Here is a 22322-nt window from a genome sequence, read left to right as displayed (position 1 = left end):
CTGTTGTCTCCTGAATTTTTAATCTTAGCCATTCTGACTGGTGTAAGATGAAATCTCAGGGTTGTTTTGATTTGCATTTCCCTAATGACTGATGAAGTTGAGCATTTTTTAAGATGCTTCTCCGCCATCTGAAGTTTTTCAGGTGAGAATTCTTTGTTTAACTCTGTACCCCATTTTTTAATAGAGTTGTTTGGTTTTCTGGAGTCTAACTTCTTGAGTTCTTTATATATATTAGATATTAGCCCTCTATCTGACGTAGGATTGGTGAAGATCTTTTCCCAATTTGTTGGTTGCCGATTGGTCCTCTTGATGGTGTCCTTTGCCTTACAGAAACTTTGTAACTTTATGAGGTCCCATTTGTCAATTCTTGCTCTTAGAGCATACACTATTGGTGTTGTGTTCAGAAAATTTCTCCCTGTACCAATGTCCTCAAGGGTCTTTCCCCAGTTTCTTTTCTATTAGCTTCAGAGTGTCTGGCTTTATGTGGAGGTCCTTGATCCATTTGGATTTGAGCTTAGTACAAGGAGACAAGGATGGATCAATTCGAATTCTTCTGCATGCTGACCTCCAGTTGAACCAGCACCATTTGTTGAAAAGGCTATCTTTTTTCCATTGGATATTTTTCTTATAGATTCTTACAAACCTGAGATTTCTTTGAGTGATAGAAATATAAAAGAATCAGCACAGGTAAGAAGGATAGTTGAGTGCTGTCTTGTCCATTTAAGGCTCTGATAGATATCTAGTGAAGATGAGAGGTCACAAATCACAGAAATATTACAGCTGAAATGGGAGTAACTAATGACTTTTTATTTTGGATTAAGGCCCATTCCAAGAGATGGAACCCATGGCAGACACTGTAAAGGGGGTCAGGAATCTGAGACTAAATAGGTCATGTGCCTAGGAGAAAACCTACTTCTAGGAACTATGTACTAAAGGAATACATCAATAAACTGAATCCTAAAGATATGGTGCCTTACCTATAGAGATGTGCCTCATTCAGCTCTCATTAGAGATGCTTTTTTGCCGTAGGTGGGAATTGACACAGAGAACGACAACTAGTCTATGTGCACACAGGTAGAGATTTTAGAGCAGTCATTTTTCAGTGGGATGTCTTTATCAAATATGTCTCCTCAAGACTCAGGAATCTACCTGAAATAGTATCACACCCTTGCGGACAACCATTCAAATCTATGAGATTGTGGGAGCCATTCTTGTTCAAACCACTACAAAATCCAATTCAACTCTTAAGAATGAGGTGTGTACACAATGGCACAAAGAGAATTTAGTCATAAAAGCAAAGAATCTTATGGTCTTTAAAATATTGTGCTTCATTTAATTTTAATGAAATTCCCAAGGGTTGAATTTAAAACAATGCAAAAGCACAGCTTACTATGAACAAGACTAGCAGATTAATTTCTAACACAGGAGAGAATCTAGAGAGAAATACAATGTTGCCCTTTCAGAAAAAGAGAAAACAAATCACAAAAACTGAAGGTGGAAAGAAAAACAAGCTCGAGGAGCAGGCTCAGCTTCCAGAAACGTCAGGAACCAATACAAAAAGAGATGAAGATTGCGTCCAGACTCCTCTTAAGCCTCCACCAACACCACCCAGCAGTTCCTCAAACAAGGTACCACTTTTCTATTACCAATGTTTTCCCTTTCCCTGCATCATTCAGTAGCACAGAGTCTCCTCACAACCAAACAATAGCATCCAGAAATGCCCAAACTATTAGAATGCCTTCAACAACACTGACAAACACAGCCCAGCTCATAAAGATGCCTACTCCAGCAACAGCATACAACAATGCTTAGTTTCCTCCTACTCTAGAAACCCTGTCCAGAAGCAATTCTGTCACACAGGTACCTCAAACAACAACATCCAGTAGCAATCAGACTCTTAACTCTGGTACTGTAAAAGATTCCAAAACTTTAAGGCCCCTCTTGTACTTTTACCAATAGTATCCAATGATTTCCAGGTTCCTGTGGCAACTCCATCATCAGTACCCAACAGTCTTACAGTTCCTCCGGTATCTATGTCAATTGAGATAAGCAGAGGCAAGACTACTCAAATTCATCCAGGAACAGGATCCATCTGTGTCCAGGCTCTTCATGTTCCTCCATCAACAGTGTCAAGAAGTGTGTGCTCTACTCAATTGACACAAGGAGCAGCATCCTGTACCAGGAAGGACCTTTCCCTTCCTAAAGTAACATCATCCAGGAATGTCCAAGCATCCCAGTTGTCTTCAGCTACAGCATCCAGCAGTATCCTAGTTCCATATGCCATTTCATCAACAGCATCCAGCAGTCTCCTGGCTCCACATGCAACTCCTTCAACAGCAACCATCAATCTGGCTCTACAGTTGTCTCCAGCAACAGCATCTAGGGCTCTCCATGCTGCTTCAGGGCTTTCAGCAACAGTATACAGCAGTCCAACCAGGGTAATGTCCTTCTCTTCTAACAATATAATGACAGAGATTAGCACAAACTTGTAGAGCTTCTTCATTAATCTATAGGTACACACAATCTTTTATTCAAGTAATCACTCATTTTTATTGTGTATAGATACTGATCCTTCCCTAAATTCAATTGTAAAATACATTGTACAGGCTTCTCCACTAAGAAAATTTCTAAGTCAGTATTCACCCAGTCATGCCTAATCTTTAAGGAAAATAGTGAGACACTTGATTTAATTTGGCATCTTGCACTTTTAGACAAGGTGCTGTTTTCATATTGTGAAACACTGATCATTATTTTGGAAAGGTACTTCCTGATGATAATAGAACACACCGATGAGGAATCAGAGTGGTAGCCTGCCTCCCACATGGTGAAGTCTGCATACATTTCCAGGTCAGATCACAGACAGTGCTACTAGTTCATAGCTGCCTCACTGTCCTGATATACAGGTTGCCCATGCCTGACAACATGCCTCCTCTTTCAGTCCTTCGGTGTTACCGCCATTTCAACATGCTTTCCTGATATACAAAGATGAAGTAGGATTCTGAGGAGGTGGTCAAAGTAAACTACTTTCATGCTTTTTATCTGGTTCCAGGATTTTCTTCAATGTTTGTTATTATGCAAAAGGAGAGCTTCTAGACTGAACCCTTACTTGACCATGTTTGGGATGATCTTCCTGTGGCTGCCTACCTAACCTTTTCTCAAAATAGCTCATTTTTTTATAAAATGTATTGAATTAAATCTTCAAAATGTTCCTAGATAAAAAACATGATTACAGCATTGAAGGCTGTGGATTCATTCACCAGAAGTATAATAGCTTTATCTACCAGGTATAATTTGTATTAACTAGAAACACTAAGTAGTACTTTATGTAAATTTTAAGTAAATATTTAGGTAAATATACATTTCTTCCTTTAGCTTGGTTGTAGTATAGCAACCATTGTTTATATGTTCTCCATTCTATTCAGTGGGATGGTTCCTTAGGATCTGTCTGAACTATCTCGTCTTATCCCATATGTGGTTTTTGTAGACACCAAGAAAAGAAATTGTACCAACAGAGCCTACTAAGGAAGAAGGTCACCAGAAGGGTCCCAAACAAGTGATGGTGTTGAAAGTAACAGAACCATTTACATATGACATGAAAGAAGATAAAAGGATGTTTCATGCTACAGTGGCTACTGAAACTGAATTCTTCAGAGTGAAGGTTTTTGACACAGCTCTAAAGAGCAAGTTCATCCCAGGAAAGATCATTGCCATATCAAATTATTTTGGGTGCCATGGGTTTCTGGAGATATACAGAGCTTCCTGTGTGTCTGATGTGGATGATAACGGAACAATGGTTATCTCAAAGACACTGAGGCAAAGAGCAAATGCAACTCCGAGAATTTTTTATCTTTTCTCACTACCTAAGGGGACATTTGTGAATGGAGAGTTTGTAGTATTTAGGGTAAGCTATTGCATTATTTGTAAATCTTCTTCCCAAACTGAGATGTTAAGCTTTAGTTTGCTCAACTGAAATTTGCTCAACTTACTAACACAGGAAATCATTGCCTTCCATAGAAGAAAGAGACCAGGAAAGATTTCCTCATTTTAGGGATTTCCATGATCTCATACTATTCTTCACCTTAAGACACCACCAGGAAAATTCTTTAGAAAGAGATTTATGAATAACGTTTGGCATTTTCCTGGCTAGGATCATTCACCTCGAGCCACCCTAGTCCCAGACACTGTTCAGTTCACAGCACATTTACTTTTTAGATTTTATTTCTTTGATAGCTTCCTTACCTGTATTTGAGGCAACTCAATTATGAACAAAGAGCCAAACTCCAAGCCTTGACACAGTTTGAAATGATGAGAATAAGAAACCAAATAGATTATTCTGCCCTAGAATGAAGCCATGTCCAACAAACCGGGATTATATCTTTATTGTGTTCTCATTCTCATATGCTTTCTTCTTTATCAAGACCTTTTGATCAAGTGACTATTGTCTTATATAATGAAAGGGGAGTTTAACAGGAAAGTTTAATTTCAGAGTGTAGAATCAGATACAATGAGAGTGAGGAAAATTTCAAGATTTCTATAATGTTGGAGTGTTTCTTTAAGTGCCAACACACCAATTCATTTGTATGCATGTTCAATGTATAATTTCACTATTCCATGTATATGAATACAGTCATGACTTTTTATTTCTTGTCTGTGCTGTCTTTGGCTGCGCTGGGTTATTTGGTTCCACATTGAGCAAACTAAGTTGGATACAGACTAAAACTCCAGAACTAAATGCTGTAGTGATTTCACCTTTGTGAGATTCGGAGTAGAGTAAATCAAGATGTGCATGGAACAAATGTGAGCCATTTTGAAAGGAATTGTGTTTATATATATATATATATATATATATATATATATATATATATATATATGTGTGTGTGTGTGTGTGTGTGTGTGTGTGTGTGTGTGTGTGTATGCCTGTGCATGTGTATGCATACATGTGTGCATATAGTAGACATATATCTACCTATGTAGGCATATGTGTCCGTCTATCTATATATCTGTGTACATGTCTGTGTATATATTTCTTGTGCTATTTCTTTCTTTTGTCTGTTAGTTTGTTTTGTTTTATTCATGTTGCTTTGTCTTTTTAAATTGTCTGTTGGATATAAGATGTAGAGAAGTCAGAGTGTGTGGGTGAGAAGTATCTGAAAGGAGATAGGTAAAGGGAAACCATGATCAGAATACATTGTATGAAAATAACTTTATTTCCAGTAAAAGATAAAAGAAGTGAAGTAAAGCAGGCTAATAATTTCCCCCAACCTGACAATGAACCACAAGTAACCTTTCTTCTCAGGTCTCTTGGATTTACCTATAAAATCTGCAATGTTAATAAGATTGATTTTGTTGTTTACTTCTGTTGTTGTTTTTGTTTGGTTTTTTATCCTTTTGGGGGAAACTTTAAGAAAACTCAGGTATTCTGATACATGATTACTAGTGCTTAGGACAATACTTATTCTTCCTAAAGATACACAGTAGATAAAGACCACAAGCAGGTAAAGCTTAAGAATGGTTTTCACGGGCTGGAGAGAAGGTTTAGTTGTTAAAGGATAGGCTCCCAAATAAAACCCCAAGACTGATTTCCAAGAAAAGATTTGTTCACTGGAACAGCCTAAACTATTTAGTTCCTGTAATTCTACATTTTCAGTATTTATTTATTTTTTGTAAGGGTTGAGAAGAAACACCATGCTCATGAAACTAGTACTGAATTAGGAAGACAAGTTTCAGGAATGAGTTTCCTCTACCTTGATTACTGGTAATTGAGCTTAGGTCATCAGGCTTAACCACAAGCACCCTTACCCCCTGAGCCAACTCACTAGTCCTTGTAAGTACAATTCTAAACCTAAGAACAATAGTTGCCTTGTTGGAGTCAGGTTTATGGTGACATATTTTATTTCTCATAGATGTGACAAGGTATGACATATTTCCTAGAAGATTCAATGTTAATTTGTTTTTTTTTTTCAGAAAACTGAAAGGAATAACTGCATTTACTATGGAATTAAAGATGATACTGCGAAAATTGTAGTAGTAGTTAATGGACGACTCACCAATATTAGGTGTGAACCAGGCAGTAAACTTAGACTTGTCTGCTTTGAACTGACTTCAACCAAAGATAACTGGCAGCTGAGGTCTGTAAGTCACAGTTACATGCAGGTACGTACTCTCTAGGAATCATCATGCTCCCTAAGAATCATATATATATGTGTGTGTGTGTATATATATATATATGTGTGTGTGTGTGTGTATTAATACTCTAGTAAAGCTTGACTATTTATTGGCATTACATAGAAAATCCAATAGGTGGAGGAAAAATTAAGGTTTGCCCATGTAACATATAAGCTTCCTTCCATCATTTTTTAATAAGGGTTCTTATATCATAATAAGGAAAACAAATTCAGAAATACTCAAACATTGTTATATGTTTAGTTCACTCACTTAAAAGAAAACTATCCCATTTATCAAAGCAGAGAGAATATTGATGGAACTTGGGAAAATTAGGATGTTTGTTTCAAATACTGACTCTGATTTTTCAAATTGACCAAAAACTAAAACACGAAGAACTTCAGGTTCTTCACTTATAACATGCAAATAGTTTCTGTAACAGAAGATCATGGACAGAAATCATAAGTATAGAAGGATGCCCTGGGCAAATCAAATGACAAGGTGTTGCAGTAAATCTCCAACTCCAATAAGCCTGTGCAGAGAACACACCACACTACTCGGTTATAATATTGATAAGCTGAACAGCTAGACTGGGCAGATATACAACTATACAACTCTCTTCCCCAGCTATAAGATTCCTTGATATTTTCAGCTTCTTCTGGCCACGTGGTTCTGCCCCATATTCCTTCTACCTTCTTTTCCTCCATCTTCCTCTGTCTCACTTCTCTTGCCCCCTCTCTAAAACCTCCAGCCCCACCTTTCCCTTCCAAGGCCAAATAACAGGCTCTAGACTTTATTTGACCAGTTAAAATGGGGAGAAGGTTCACATGAAATCACCTACCTCTATAATCCACTCCTTTTATGGAATATTAATTCCGCTTCCTCAAGAGAGAAAGCAGAGTCCTCCAGTAGTATTATGCCCAGTTTTCTGAGGAACCACCAAACTGATTTCCAGAGTGATTGTACCAGTGTGCAATCCCACTAACAGTGGAGGAGTGTTCCTTTATCTCCACAACCACTCTAGCATCTGCTGTCTCCTGAGTTTTTTATCTTAGCCATTTTGACCAGTGTGAGGTTAAATCTCAAGGTTGTTTTGATTTGCATTTCCCTAATGACTAAGGATCTTGAATATTTCTTTAGGTGCTTCTCAGCCATTCAGTATTCCTCAAATGAAAATTCTTTGTTTAGCTCTGTACCACATTTTTAATAGGGTTATTTGTTTTTCTGGAGTCTAACTTCTTGAGCTCTTTGTATTTATTGGATATTAGTCCTCTGTCAGACCAGAGGACCCTGCAATACCACTCCTGGGCATATACCCAGAGGATTCTCCAGGATGCAATAAGGACACATGCTCCACTATGTTCATAGCAGCCTTATTTATAATAACCAGAAGCTGGAAAGAACCCAGATGTCCCTCAACTCTCAACTGAGGAATGGATACAGAAAATGTGATATATATATATATATATATATATATATATATATATATATATATATATATATACACACACACACACACACACACACACACGCACAATGGAGTACTATTCAGCCATTAAAAACAATGAATTCATGAAATTTTTTAGACAAATGGATGGAACTGCAAAATATCATCCTGAGTGAGGTAACCCAATCAGAAAAGAACACTCATGGTATGCACACACTGATAATGGATATTAGCCCAGAAGCTTGGAATACCCAAGATGCATTTCACATATTAAATGATGCCCAAGAAGGAAGACGAACAAAGTATGGGTACTTGGATCCTTTGTAGAAAGGGGAAATAAATACCCACAGAAGGAAATACAGAGACAAAAGGTGGATGGATCAGTGTCTGAGGGAAAGACCATCCAGAGATTACCTCACCCAGCAATCCATCCTATATGCAATTACAAAACCCAGACACTATTATGGATGCCCACAAGTGCTGGCTGACCAAAGCTGGGCATAGCTATCACCTGGGAGGCTCTCCTATTGCATGACAAATACAGAGGTGGACACTCTCAGCCAGCCATTGAACTGAGCACAGGTTCCCCAATGGAGCCAGGGGGGGGCTAGAGAAAAGTCCCAAAGAGCTGAAGGGGTTTGCAGCACCACAGGAGGAACAACAATATGAGTCAGCCAATACTCACAGAGTTCCCAGGGACAAAACCATCAACCAAAGAGTACACGTGGAGTTACCCATGGCTCCAGACACATAGGCAGCAGAGCATGGACTTGTTAAGACATCAAAGGGAAGAGAGGCCCTTGGACCTGGAAAGACTTATGCCTTAGTGTAGAGGAATACGAGGACAGGGAAGCAGGGGAGGGTTGATTGATGAAGGGAAGATAGCTTATGGGATTTCGGGGGAGTGGGAACCAGGAAAGGCAACAACATTTGAAATGTAAATAAAGAATGTATCTAATAAAGAGAGAGAGAGAGAAAGAGAGAGAGAGAGAGAGAGAGAGAGAGAGAGAGAGAGAGAGAGAGAGAGAGGAAGCAGAATTAACATGAAAATACAAACAGCACCAAGGCAATCCACAACAACAAGGTACTAAAATCCACCCTCCTTGTAGTACTTACACACAATAATCCTGTGTGGGATTCATTTTACACACATGGGGACACACACACACACACACACACATGCACACACACACACACACACACACACACACACACACACACACCACTACTATAATGGAAACAAAAGAAAAGTAAGTGATGACTTCTTCACTCACATAGAAATGCTCTTACACTACCATTGTTCACCAAACCATCAGCCATTAGCAACAATTCCAATCTTCTCCCATGGCAGCAGAGCCCTTTTCCCCCCTCTTCCCAAGCTCCCTGTTCAATGAAACTCTGCAACTCAGTCCTTACCTCAGGCTCTGCAGCACTTTCCTTTCCCATGTACCTCTGTAACACACCCTGCTCTTCCACCTATGCTGAAGCTTTAGGAGTGACTAGATAATTTTACAATCCAAGCAAGGGAAGAAAGCTGACTGCAAGCACAGAGATTTATTTAATGACAGAACGAGAAAAGGGCATGTGGGACTCATGGTGAGGAGTTAGCAAGAAAAGTGTGGAATCGGCTGTGAATGGGGGCTTAAAAAGAGAGAATGGGGTGGTTTAGAGACCACACGCACACAGACATGGTATAGAATAGAGTTTATTCAGGGCAGAAGATGGGAGTTAATGGTATAGTGGAAGTAGAGAAAAGGAGAGAGAGAGAGAGAGAGAGAGAGAGAGAGAGAGAGAGAGAGAGAGAGAGAGAGAGAGAGAGAGAGAGAGAGAGAGAGAGAGAGAGAGGAGGGGCAAGTAGCCCCTTTTATAGTGGGCCAGGTCTATGGGCGTGGCATACCTGGCTGTTGCCAGGTAAGTGTGGGATGGAGCTTAGACAGAATACCAACAGGCTGCATTTCAACTGATCTGACTTCATCGTTTTCTTCTTTAAGGTCATCAGTGGTAGAATGTAAAGGAACGCCACTCAACCGGACTCAGTTAGGAAAACCTCTCTGGAACCATACTTCTGAAAACCTGGATACCAATGATACTGTTTGCGGAGATAAGATTCAAGTACAGAAAATAAATGTGCATATGGTCTGTTGAAATACTGGCCCTATAAAAATCAGCTCTAAATTCTAGGAAATTGTGCTTTATTATATTCTTTATACGTTTTCTATTATCTAAATTTCATATGTTGTCTCTATAACTTCTATAATTGTGGATTTGCAATTTTAATACCTAAGACTTAAAAAAAAAATCACACATTTTCTGTAAAGCAGTATGCCTTTGGGAAAATCTTTTAACCATTTGAGAATTGCTTTAAAATAGTTAGTGGCCCTCAGATAAAGCTGGAGAATACAGGCTTCGGATGTGATGTAGGGACAAAGCATGCTCAGGAACAAATAGTCTGTGTGTTTTCTGTCCATGAAAGTCAAGGTATCAATAAGATGCAGGGGAAGGTTGACCTCAGCCTTAAGTATAGTTTCCAAAAATAATATGCTGAGGACAGGATCAAGTCTTTACTTGGTGTGAGTAATATGAGTGCATTATAGGGTGTAGTTATTTGAAAACAGGTCCTCAAAATGAGGCATTTAGAGTGGTACATACTATTTTCAACAGTAAGGAATCCCATTTTCAATTCCAGAGTGAAATAAAGTAAAATCACTGGAAACCTTTAAAGCAAAATGAAGAAGGCTTATGATAAATTAAAGCAAAGGAATTAAGAAATTAGTATTCCCAGAGAGGCCTCTCTAGAGTCCTGCTCACTTCTCTCACTGCTGTGAAGTCTTACTTGATAAAGCAACTGAAGGATCAGTAGGTTTGTTTTGGCCCAGGGTTTAATGGCAAAGAAGGAGGAGATGGAGGGCCACGCTCCTGCAGCAAGAGGAAGCAAAGAGAAATGAGTTCTAGAGTAGATCTCTCTCTGTGTCTATCTCTGTCTCTCTGTCTCTCTCTGTCTCTGTGTGTGTGTCTGTGTGTCTTTCTCTCTCTCTGTCTGTCTCTCTGTCTCTCTGTGTGTGTCAGTGCATCTGTGTGTGTATGTGTGTCCTCTATTTCTCTGTGTGTGTGTGTCTGTGTGTCTCTGTCTTCTGTCTCTGTCTCTATGTCCTTCTGTCTCTGTGTGTGTGTGTCTTTCTATGTGTGTGTCTCTCTTTCTTTCTCTGTCTCTATGTCTGTCTCTATGTTCATCTGTCTCTGTGTATCTCTGTGTGTGTGTATCTTTCTCTGTCTCTATGTCTGTCTCTCTCTCTGTCTTTCTCTCTCTCTCTGTATCTTTCTGTCTCTGTCTCTCTATCTCTGTCTCTCGGTCTCTGTGTGTATTTCTCTGTCTCTCTGTCTCTCTGTGTGTGTGTGTGTGTTTCTCTCTCCTCTCTCTCTCTCTCTCTCTCTCTCTCTCTCTCTCTCTCTCTCTCTCTCTCTCTCTCACACACACACACACACACACACACACACACACATTACAGACCTGACCTGAACCTATTCAATGATACCACCCACATTTAAGATGAGTGTTAGCAAATTCCTTACCACAGTCTAGAAACCTCCTCTAGCACATGGAAAAAGGATTCCAAGATCCTGTCATGTTTACAATCAACATTCACAGTCACACAGGGTGATTGTGTGAAATGGAGGTAAGAACATATATAGGTGTTTTGACAGCAGAAATATAGGCAGGAAGAGGCAAGAGCTAATGATGACTGCCTCTCTAATCTTGTAAATTCATGTCTTATCCCTCTATATCTATTCCATTCTAATGATATTGGAATTTTGAGCTTAATTGGATGTGTTTAAATCACAGTCTCTTCTTACCAATAGATTAATGTCACTGGAAAGCATTTGTGGAAGGAAATTCTGTATGGTTTTATTATTTCTTTGCTTTTCAAGCATGCACATGTAAGAAAGACTATTGTTTAGTACCTTGAAACTCCACTTTTCTTGTACTATAACCACAATGCACTTTTCAACAACAGATCTGTATCCACATCTAGTGTGTACATACAACATTCTTCAAACAATACACCTGAATTGGCAAAGTGGACATCCACATATAACAGATTGTAAATATAAATGCTGTGAACCTTGAAAATGATTGCTATCCTTAGAAATATCTTCATTAAAACCTTATTTATAGTCAAATACGTGACTGAACCTTATTGATACCATGAAAGATAGCCTTATACAGCCTAGCCTAGTTTGCATAAATGTACATCCAGACAAACTATGTCTCTAAAATGACCTTTTATGATGGTTATTCTGTTTACCACCTCCTTCCTATGTATCCTTGAGTGTATATCATCAGAATAAACTGCTCTGTGAAAAGTAACATGCACGAGGAGTAAATCCCTACCTAATCTGAGCCCATCAGTTGAAATACTCACTTGTGTTATATACCTTCAGCAAAATAACTCCTCCTCTTGGACTCCATGAAAGAAACTCTAAGAAAAACCTGGGGCACATGAATAGCCTTATTTATATGTTCCAAATTGATCCTTAAAATATTGCTTTCTGATCTGCACTGTCATTTTGCTTTGAATAAAGTTTCACTGCTTTTATAAAAGCCTGTGTGAGCCTTTACACCAAACATTTGAATAAAAGGGCAAGATTTTGGAAACTTCGGGCTTAGCCCCTGACCATTATCATAATCATAACAGAGATACAGAAAGAAAGAAAGAAAGAAAAACTTCATCAAATAGCAAAGATTAGGTCTTGGATTCCCAAACTTCCAGAAATGTCAGTAATGCATTTTTGCTCCTTATATAACACTTTATCTGTAGGGATCTGATACAAAACAAAACAGGCTAAGACAGAATGAAAGAGTGTTTTCCATAATAATCCGACACAGAGAAATCTATCTTACATAAACCTAAAATTTCAATATAGATTGATCAATAGATAGATAGATAGATAGATAGATAGATATACATATATATACAGATATATAGATAGAGATGTATAGATATAATCTACAAATGCTATGCACTGAAGTCAAGAGTGGCAGTGTCAAATCTAACTATATGCATTATGGAACAATATGCCTGGGGAGATGTGAATAAATGTCTATGCAATCCTGGCCAAAGTTCAGATACAACCAAAGTCCAATTTGGTGAAACATTAGGATTTATTTTTACTGTGGTTCTTATAAGAATGTTGATGAACACTACACTACAATGCGGCCCAAGGGTGGTTTCTTCTTCTTTAAGCTGGGGAATTCTGGACTCTATTGTTTGTCTGTTGCCTGTTTCCTTTCTTTTCATGCTTTCTTCCCAGCAATAACTTATATGAACCAAGGTGTTTTGGATATTCTACATTTCTATACATATCTCCTTTCCTCCTTTTCCCTTCCTTCTCCTTTTCCTTCTCCAAGCCCCACCACCATCTTTAATTTTTCTTTTAATTTTGTAATGTCTCCAAAGAGTTCTTCCCTGGTAGGAGAGTGAAAATTTCCAGAGTCTGTTTCAAAGATGCCAGTTCTACTAACTCATGGAAAGCTTGAAAAAGGAGCATTCTTCAGGGTAGTGTCTTAACAGACTAGTACTGTAGCTCAAACATCATCGCTCTTCTCCAAAACTCATGCTGAAACTTCCTAATGGGATAGAGTTGAGCTATGGTTTGGCATTAAAGAGTTGAGAATCACTGAGAGGTCTCGAAGCCTTCACATCAGAAGCACACGGGTGTTTGCAAGATGAGCAGTGCCTATGCAACACAGCTACAATTTATGGTTTTAGATGCCATTTTCATATCTGTGATATGCTTTGATCATACTCACACCCCTTACCTCTCTCGTCCCCCTCCTTCCTATTGATCTCCTTTTCTCTCTTGTAAACTTCTCTGAATACTTTCATGTCTTAAAAAACAAACATGTAAACCTCTATATTCTACATAGGAGAGAAACTGTGATATTTTCTACCCCCTTTTCTACAAATGATGTCATTTCATCCTTCTGTATGGCTGAATAAAACTATAGTGTGCATACACTACATGTTTTCTTTATCAATATAAAAAAAGAATATTGATGAGGCATTACTTACAGGAGCAGAAATGACCTAAAGATAGCAATGTTGCCACTCCATTCTAAAGTGAGAAATATCTCACAACAGCTAGAAACCTAGGGTACCCTTCACAGTCTGCAGACAGTCCAACATATTGGAGAGTGCCCCCTTCAGGAAGTTTGGAGGCTCTGAGCCTTTTCTGGACAGCTTGGTTCATTTCTACTTATTTAAGGGGTATTTAGCTTGTCCTAGGGTTACTATCAACATGCCTGACAACCTGCACTTGTCTGGGGAGAGAGGACAATATTATATCTGATTTCAGGGGCTTCCTGAAGTCTATAAGTTGTTAACTTCTTAACCTTAATGATCGTCCAGGCAATATGGAAGATTTCACCAATTCTTAGAATACCCTGCTATTTTGCATCTCTTTTAATGCCTTATGTCTTAACAAGCTTTCCTCTAAGGTGAAAGATTTTGATCTTGAAGTAAGCTGTTGTATAACAGTCCCTCTGATGTTTACATAAGGACTCACCTCCTCCCCTGCCTGTACTTTTGCCACTCAAAGTGCAGAGAAAGACCAGTAACATTGTTATCAGTTTCTTTTAAGACTTTTGGGCAAAAGAAAAAGTAGAATGCCTGGTACAATGATTGCATGATTGTTATAGTGGTAATGGTGGTGACCAACTGCTTTCAGTTTGGACTCGAGGCTTGCTATACAAGAGAAGATTCATACCTAATGTTATACACCTTGTCAATACCTCTCATCTGGAGGTCAGTGGGCCCTAGACAGGAATAATATAATGTATTGTCAGTTTTCCTTTAAAATGTGCGTGTTTCTATCCACAGATTAGTGCTACTCTCTGCCTTGGTCAGAGAAGCTGCTTTTTACAGTGAGTTCCTATTAATTCCAGTGACTAGAAACTTCCAGAACTAGAAAGAGGCTTTGTGACTACAGGTTGGTTCCTTCATTAGCAGGTGAATGTCTTTCTTCTTTAATCAGAACTTCCTTGAACAAAATTACTGCCAGTGACTTAGCCAGCCAAAGACACTTTTATCAACTCTGGCTGTTTAGAACACTGAGAAAACAGCATAATTTTAGCTCATGTCTTTAGCTCTCAGTGGTGCAGGTTCAATGATTTTTTTCTTAAAATACTTTGTATCAGGCTTTTGTTTTATTGCTTTGAAGGATCTACATGAATTAGGAATCATTTCCATGTTGGCCAGAGCCAGAGCACATTCTCAGCACCTAATGAAAAGACTCCTATGATTTATGCAAACAATGAAAAATTTAGGAGCCAAACAGAAAGCCTCACCTACAGATTAAAAGACAAGGAAGACAGAATTTCAGGTTTTGAAAACAAGTTAGAAGGAATGGATATTTCCATCAAGAAAAATGTTAAATTTAAATAAACCTAAGCACAGTACATCTAGGAAATCTGGGATATCATGATGACAACAAAAAAATCATATGAATGATCGATATAAAGAAGGAGAAGAAACCCAGGTGAAAGGCATAGGTACTTTAACAAAAGCATAGGTAAATTGTTGTACTAAAGAAAGAGATGATTATCAAGGTGCAAGCAGCACATGGAACATGAAAGACACAGGACCAGAAGAGAAACTTTCTGCGTTATATAACCATTAAAACATTAACTGTACAAAATAAAGAAAAGATATTTAAAGCTGCAAGGGAAAAAGACTAAGTCACTTATAAAAGCAGACCTATTAGAAGAACTCTTGACTTTCAATGCACCCTCTGAGAAGAAAGATCATGGCAAATGTTTTACAAATTCTGAAAAACCACAGATGTCATCCTAGACTGATATTCCCAGAAACATATTTATATATTGCTGCATCTAATTTGACCCTTATCCATTAAAACTGCAAGTTAACAATAGAAACAACTTGAATATATATACATATATATATATATGTATGTGTATGTGTGTATGTGTATATGAATATGCATATGTATACATATATATAACACAATCTACAGAGAAAGAAAGAAAACATTTCATGATAAAAAACAATATTTTAATAATTTCCCTCTACTAATCCAGATCTATAGAAGACACTACAAAACTTCAAAAACTTCAATATGAAAGGTTAATATACCCAAGAGGACACAAGGAGTAAATAATCCAAGAACAGTTCATCAAAAGAGGGAAAAATCCAGTATAACAAATAATTAATTAAGGAATTAATAAATGCTATTCAGTAATAACTCTCAATATTCATGGTCTCAATTCCTCCAACAAAAAGACATAGGCTAACAGAATAGGTTAGAAATCAGGATCTATCTGATGAGCATAACAACATACTCTACCATCAAAGATTCTACCATTAATTTAGGGTGGAAAATGGAAAATGGTGTTCTAAGTAAATGGAACCAAGAAGCAAGCAGGGTATGAAAGCCAGGTTTGACTCACAGCCTTTGAGTCAAAACTAATTATAAGTAAAAAGGAAGGGCATTGTATAATCATTAATGGAAATCATACCAAGAAAATATTAAAGCCTTAACATGTATGCGCCAGATATAATGGTATTTAATTTCATAAAAGAAACATTACTACATCTAAAATCATATATTGAGCCCATCACAGTGATAGTGAGTGACTTTTCAATATGCAACTGTCACCAATAGATGGCCATTCAGACAAAATTAACAGAGAAATTTTGAAGTAACATTATAAATCAAAGAGACTTAACAGTCATTTTCAGAAAATGCTATCCAAAGGCTAAAGCCTATATTTCTTTCTCAGAAGTCCATGGAACTTCCTTCAAAATTTACCACATATTGGGACATAAAGCAAGTCTTATCAGATATACTTGAAATAACACCCTGCATTTAATCTGACCCCCCAACAACTAAAACTGCAAGTCAACAATAGAAACAACAGGAATTATATAAACCCATGATTTGGGGGTTGGTATTGTACATTGTGTATTCAGATGCTGATTCTATGCCTAGACATCTGTCTACAGTCTAGATGGTGGCATAGTCAAATGTGTCTCTGGTCTCATTGTTATGTAAAAGTTGTTCTTCATCATCCCTGATGGGATAATAAAGAGCTGACTCAGCCTATGATTGGGCAGAGGAGATAGGAAGAATGAACTTTAGAGCCCAGCCAGGGTCCCAGCTGGAAGAAGAGGAAGTAGAGAAGACAACAGAGAAAGAGGAAGGAGTGGAGAGAGCATTTAGTGGAACCAGAATTTGCCATGAAATCGCGATGAGTAAGTCAGTATGTGGTCATACATGAACCAGAGCAAGCCAGACAAGACCAGATCCGCAAGTAATGAGGCATTTGTCTGGGTATTAGACTTAGAATGTTAGAATAGCTTAGAACCTGCCAACAGCTTATTAACAAAATATGGGTGTTATTTTGTTAATGAGTCATTTACTTGGGAGCTAAAACTGGCTACAGAGGGCATAAAGAAACATATACAATTTTGTTTTTACCAATCAATCATCTGACAGAGGGTTAGAATGCAGAATATACAATGAACTAAAACTCTGAACATCACAAGAACAAATATCTCTACTAAAATGGGATATAAAAGCAAACTGAAGAATCTCAAATAATGAAACACAGATGTTGGAGGAACATTACAAGCCATCAGAATAATGGATATTAAAACTACTCTGATACTACATTTCCCTGATGGCTAACATTTCTCTCTGTGTTATTTCAGCCATTTGAGTTTGCTTTATTGAGAATTCTCCATTTAGCTCTGTGCCCCAGTTTTAATTGAGTTAAGTGGATTTTTGAGGTCTAGTTTCTTGAGTTCCTTATGTATTTGGGGTATTAGCCATCTATCAGGTGGGAAATCCCATTTAATTGTTGATCTTACCGTTTGTGCTAATGCTAGTCTGTTCAGAAAGTATTTTTTTATGCCCATGAATTCAAAGCTATTTCCCACTTTCTCTTCTACTGGGTTCAGTGTTCCTAGTTTTATGTTGAGGTCTTCAATACATGTGGAGTTGAGTTTTGTGCAGGGTGGTAAGTGTGAATTTATTTGCATTCTTCTACATTCAGACATTCAGTTTGATGAGCAACAAAAGTTAAAGATGCTATCTTTTTATCTAGTGTGTATCTTTATTAAAATGAAAACAAAACCTAGTTGTTTATAGGACTCATGTCTAGGCTTTCTGTTCAATTCCATTGATCAGTATGTTTGTTTTCATACCAATACCATGTTGATTTTTATTACTATAGCTCTGCAATGCAACTTAAAATTGAATATGGTAAAACCTCTAGCAGTTCTTTTCTTATTCAGGATTGTTCTAGTTATTTTGAATTTTTTTTGAGTGTATGTGTTTTCAGAATGCCAAAGAATAATAAAGGCAATGACAGTAATGCTAGCTAGGAAGGAGTAAAACTATTTTGTTTCTGGTGGTACTATACACATTATGAAAATTAGTGTGTACTCTCCTCAAAAAGCTAAATACAGATTTTTTTTTCATAAGACCAAGCTATTCCACTCTTGGGCATATACCTAGGATACTTCACAAAGATATTTTCTCATCATTGCTCATTGCTGTTCTATTACTAATAGTCAAAGTGGAAATAGTCTGTCACCTGAAGAATTGATAATGAAGACATGAAGTATTTACACAGTAGAATATTATTCACCTGTTAAGAAAAAATGTAATCTTCAAATTTGAAGGTAAATAGCTGGAATTAGAAACAATCACTAGAGTGAGGTAAGGTACCCCAGAAAGAGATATATTGCATGTTTTCTCTTACATGTAAATGTTAGCTTTTAAGCTTTAGATATGCATATTTTTATTTAGAATAACCACAGTGGTTGGATAGCTAATATGGGACCAGGTGAATGGAGGGGATCTTCCAAGGAAGAATAAATATGATATAGTATCATAAAAATATAAAGGGGGAATGAGTATAGGGATAAATGGGTAAGTGGCTGGGGGGAGGTGGAAATAAGGAATAGAGAGACAACTCACATGAAAGACCTTTTGAAAAGCCATGTGGAAACCTACTACTGTAGAAGTTTCTGAAATATATGCATATATGACAGTAATTTCTATGGAGACACCACATAGTGGGGGAGACAAAATCTCTAGTTCCAGGTTTGGTTTACATCTCATTAAATGTTTGGCCAAAGGGCTCCCAGGAACCTCCCTCAAACTTTGCTTCCTATTGTTTATTTTGATTTTTATTTTATTAGAGAGAGAAGGGGAGGGAGGAAATGAGGGAGGGAGGGAGAGAGAGAGAGGGGGGAGATCACAATTATGCTTGAGCATGTAAGGAGATAGGTCTGGGAAAGGCAAGGCAAGACAAAGACTACGAAAAAATTTCCTGTATGAAAAAAATTCCTGTATGAAATTTTATATTAAAAAGCCAATACATAGGAAACGAGAAAACGGAATCAGCAGAGCAGGTAGCATGGCAGCAAAAGCACATGCAGCAGAGCAGCGGTGACATGTAGGCCAGTCTTCAAATGGCGAGGCTGCAGGCTTCCTGGATGCTGACAGAGCAGCTAAACAGTGTAAGGACAGTGGTTGAAACAAGAAAGAACAGTATGGCAGAATCAGAGAAGATTAAGTATCTAAGGCATAGAGAGCTAGAGAAGAGACACTCAGGATCTGGGCCTAGAGACATTTTCCAAGGGCTGTTGAATGTTTAGAGCCAGAGTTCTCAGTCCCCTACACCTCAGATCTTTAACACGGGCCACTATCAAAGACTGAAAAGTCCCAAAACCTAGTTTCTCCATGAAGCTATAACTCCAGGGTAAGTGAATGCTGAGTTGCTAAGCCTTCAAGAGTTGTAGAAGTAGAAGAGCCAAGAGTAAGAACGGTTTAGGACTGTCTACTCAAGAGCTGCAGGCATGTAGGCAAATTGCAGCACTAAAAGGGACCATTTGTACCTATTCTTTCCCACCTACTGCTTTTTCTCTGTGTCAAAATCAGAAGGTAGAAGAGCTGCCAAAGACCAGCTTTTGGAAAAGTTTATTGCATGTCCACGTGCCCATCCAAGTAAAGCATGCGACCCTAAGCACCCAAACAGTAACACCACAAGAATGCAATCCTTCTTGCACATTGGCTGAGATGACCTCACCACACCCACTGTCTGATGCCATTTGTTCTGTGTCTCAAATTACATGAAACACCAGAGATTCTTCCTTCTCCTTTACAATAAAAACAAAACAAAACACTGTCAGATAAGAGTCACTTCAGGTGCCTGATTTTACTGACACCTAAGAGCTCTGCCACTTATCAGTGAGTATATACCTTGTGTGTTCTATTGTGATTGGATTACCTCACTCAGGATATTTTCTAGTTCCATCCATTTGCCTCAGAATTTCATGAATTCATTCTTTTTAATAGCTGAGTAGTAATCCATTGTGTAAATGTAAATGTACTACATTTTCTGTATCCATTCCTCCCTTGAGGGACATCTCAGTTCTTTCCAGCTTCTGGCTAGTATAAATAAGCCACTATGAACTTAGTGTAGTATGTGTCCTTATTAAATGTTGGAGCATCTTCTGGATATATGCCCAGGAGTTATTCCACTCCTGGGTCCTGGGACTCTGGGTTCTCAGGTAGTACTATGTCCATTTTTCTGAGTAACCACCAAACTGACTTCCAGAGTGGTTATACCAGCTTGCAATCCCACCAGCAGTGAAGGAGTGTTCCTCTTTCTCCACATCCTCTCCAGCATCTGCTGGCACCTGAGTTTTTGATCTTAGCCATTCTGAATGGTGTGAGGTGGAATCTGGGGGTTTTCAAAGGGGAAACAAAGAAAGGGGATAACATTTGACATGTAACTAAAAACAATAATAAAAAAAAACTGAAACCCCCTCCAAAAAAATGAGCTCTGTGACAGCTGCCCAGGCTTCCAGGGTATCATTGCATTGGCATACTGTACCCACCAGGCTTATCCATCCATAAATATCCATAAACAGTGCAGAAATGCTAAGGAAGCATTAACTTATTCACCAACTGCTAAATCACTAAACAGCTAAAGGAAAGCAGTTTAGCTCGGGTCCAGCGGGCATCTAATTCCAAATCCCTTCCTATTTATTTATCATTAGATATGCATGTGTGTAATATCCTTCTCAGGTTATTTTCAGGATGGGAGAATTATTAACAAGTGGAACAATGGTTTAGGAAGAGCTTAAACTGAATGTAGCTGTACCGCATATGTAGAAACAGGCTGAATTCTCCTCCTGCTACATCCACTCTGAGTGGGAAAGAGGGAGAAGCATCTGGGGACTCTCACTTTCCCTTTCTGATATTGCCTTTATGTAATGTAAGAACGTAATTCTTAGTGACCCATGGGTAAGTCTATTATTGGTCATGAAGGTTTAAGGTTAGAACACGTACCTGTAGAGATCTGTAAGAAAAAAAAAAAACAGCATGGTAGGCCTTAGTTTTTCATGGTAGGTAAAGTGTATCTAGGCAGGAAACCATCACATCTTGCTAGCTGGGGAAATTGAAAGCTAAGAACACTGGGAGGAGCTCTTTCTTGCAACTCTCCTCTCCTCAGGGAGAGCACAATACAAGTCAGTCAGGGTTGCTCAACTTGAAGTGAAATGACTCTGACCAATGTCATTTTCCCCATCTCTTAAAATACTTGGTTCTTGGCAGTTTAGGGATTGCAACATCCCTGTCCCATTTCTGAGAAACATTTCTTTCTCAAATGAAACTAGCCTGCTTTCTTGCCTTGCAGATGAACTAGGATCTGGACACTGCTAAAGAAATCCCCAGGGAGATGAGTGTCCTATCCTGAATGGAGTTGAGAGCTCTGGGGAAACCATCAATGGCACAGGGTTCCATTGTTGGTTCCTCCAGGGGAGTGTGGAGGGGTCTGGGATGCACTCTGGGCAGTGAACCCTCAAGCAGCAAGATTGTGATGGGGCAGATAGCAAACATCTTTATACCACCCTTACTGGAGTCTGGGCCAACACAAATGCAATTTGATTGTGGCAGATCGTAAAACAAACTTTCTAAGTGTAAGTCTGAGTAAACAGTACACAGGAACACAGCTTCCATTAGTTTGGCTAAAGAGTGCAAAGGAACCTCTTGACTGTGGTGATTGGTTGGGTAAAATAAAAGAATTATCAGGAAACGTTGTTTAGTCAAAAGTACATCCGGACACGGAGCTGCTCTCTCAATATCACACAGCAGGCAAGATGATGGGCATGTGCAGTAGAAAGTGTCTCTGATTCACAAGCACAACTACTCAAACGATGATTTAATGATTTCATGGGCACTTTTAAGGACCTGTTTCACACCCTTCTACTCGAAAGCAGCATTTCAAGCACTGTGAGGGAACTTGCATCATCTGAAGATTTCACTGCTCTGCTTTCTTAGTTTGTGTTTTTACTTTCTTACATTAAGACATGGGGAAGAGATAAAGAGTTAATGTAAAAAACATTTCTATTACCTACTCGTGGAATATTCTACCTGTATACTCTGGAACAGCCTATCATGTGTACTTGAACAAAGTATTTTAAATGTCGATTAAGGGTTGTTCCCACATTAGAAAAACCTTCTCAAGTTTATCAGTTATATTGCTAAACTTTCTAACTCTTTGCACATGTTTTCACTTTGTCAATTTAGAAAGTGCCATAAATCAATGTTTGTTCGTGTCTTGTGGCTCTTTCAAATTACAGTTTATTTATGCTCTCTCATACACAAATGGGATGTACGA

At 38.3% G+C, this 22322-nt stretch overlaps 1 protein-coding gene across 2 annotated transcripts in view; it reads left to right on the top strand.

The window, feature by feature from the left end:
• Positions 1-13609, top strand: part of LOC127697366 (interferon-activable protein 203-like) — a 61814-nt gene extending 48205 nt beyond the window's left edge. For both annotated transcript variants that reach the window (XM_052200461.1, XM_052200462.1), the window contains exons 4-8: positions 1464-1628; positions 1977-2438; positions 3485-3901; positions 5965-6153; positions 9601-13609. In XM_052200461.1, coding sequence (XP_052056421.1) covers positions 1464-1628; positions 1977-2438; positions 3485-3901; positions 5965-6153; positions 9601-9621 — 1254 coding nt within the window. In that variant the 3' untranslated portion in view covers positions 9622-13609. The remainder of the gene's footprint in view (positions 1-1463; positions 1629-1976; positions 2439-3484; positions 3902-5964; positions 6154-9600) is intronic.
• The last annotated feature ends 8713 nt before the right edge of the window (positions 13610-22322 follow it).

Source organism: Apodemus sylvaticus, chromosome 12 (assembly GCF_947179515.1).
Source record: "Apodemus sylvaticus chromosome 12, mApoSyl1.1, whole genome shotgun sequence".
NCBI classification, from domain to species: Eukaryota; Metazoa; Chordata; class Mammalia; order Rodentia; family Muridae; genus Apodemus; species Apodemus sylvaticus.
Note: the sequence above shows the minus strand (reverse complement) of the source record. Positions and strands in the feature narration are given on the sequence as shown.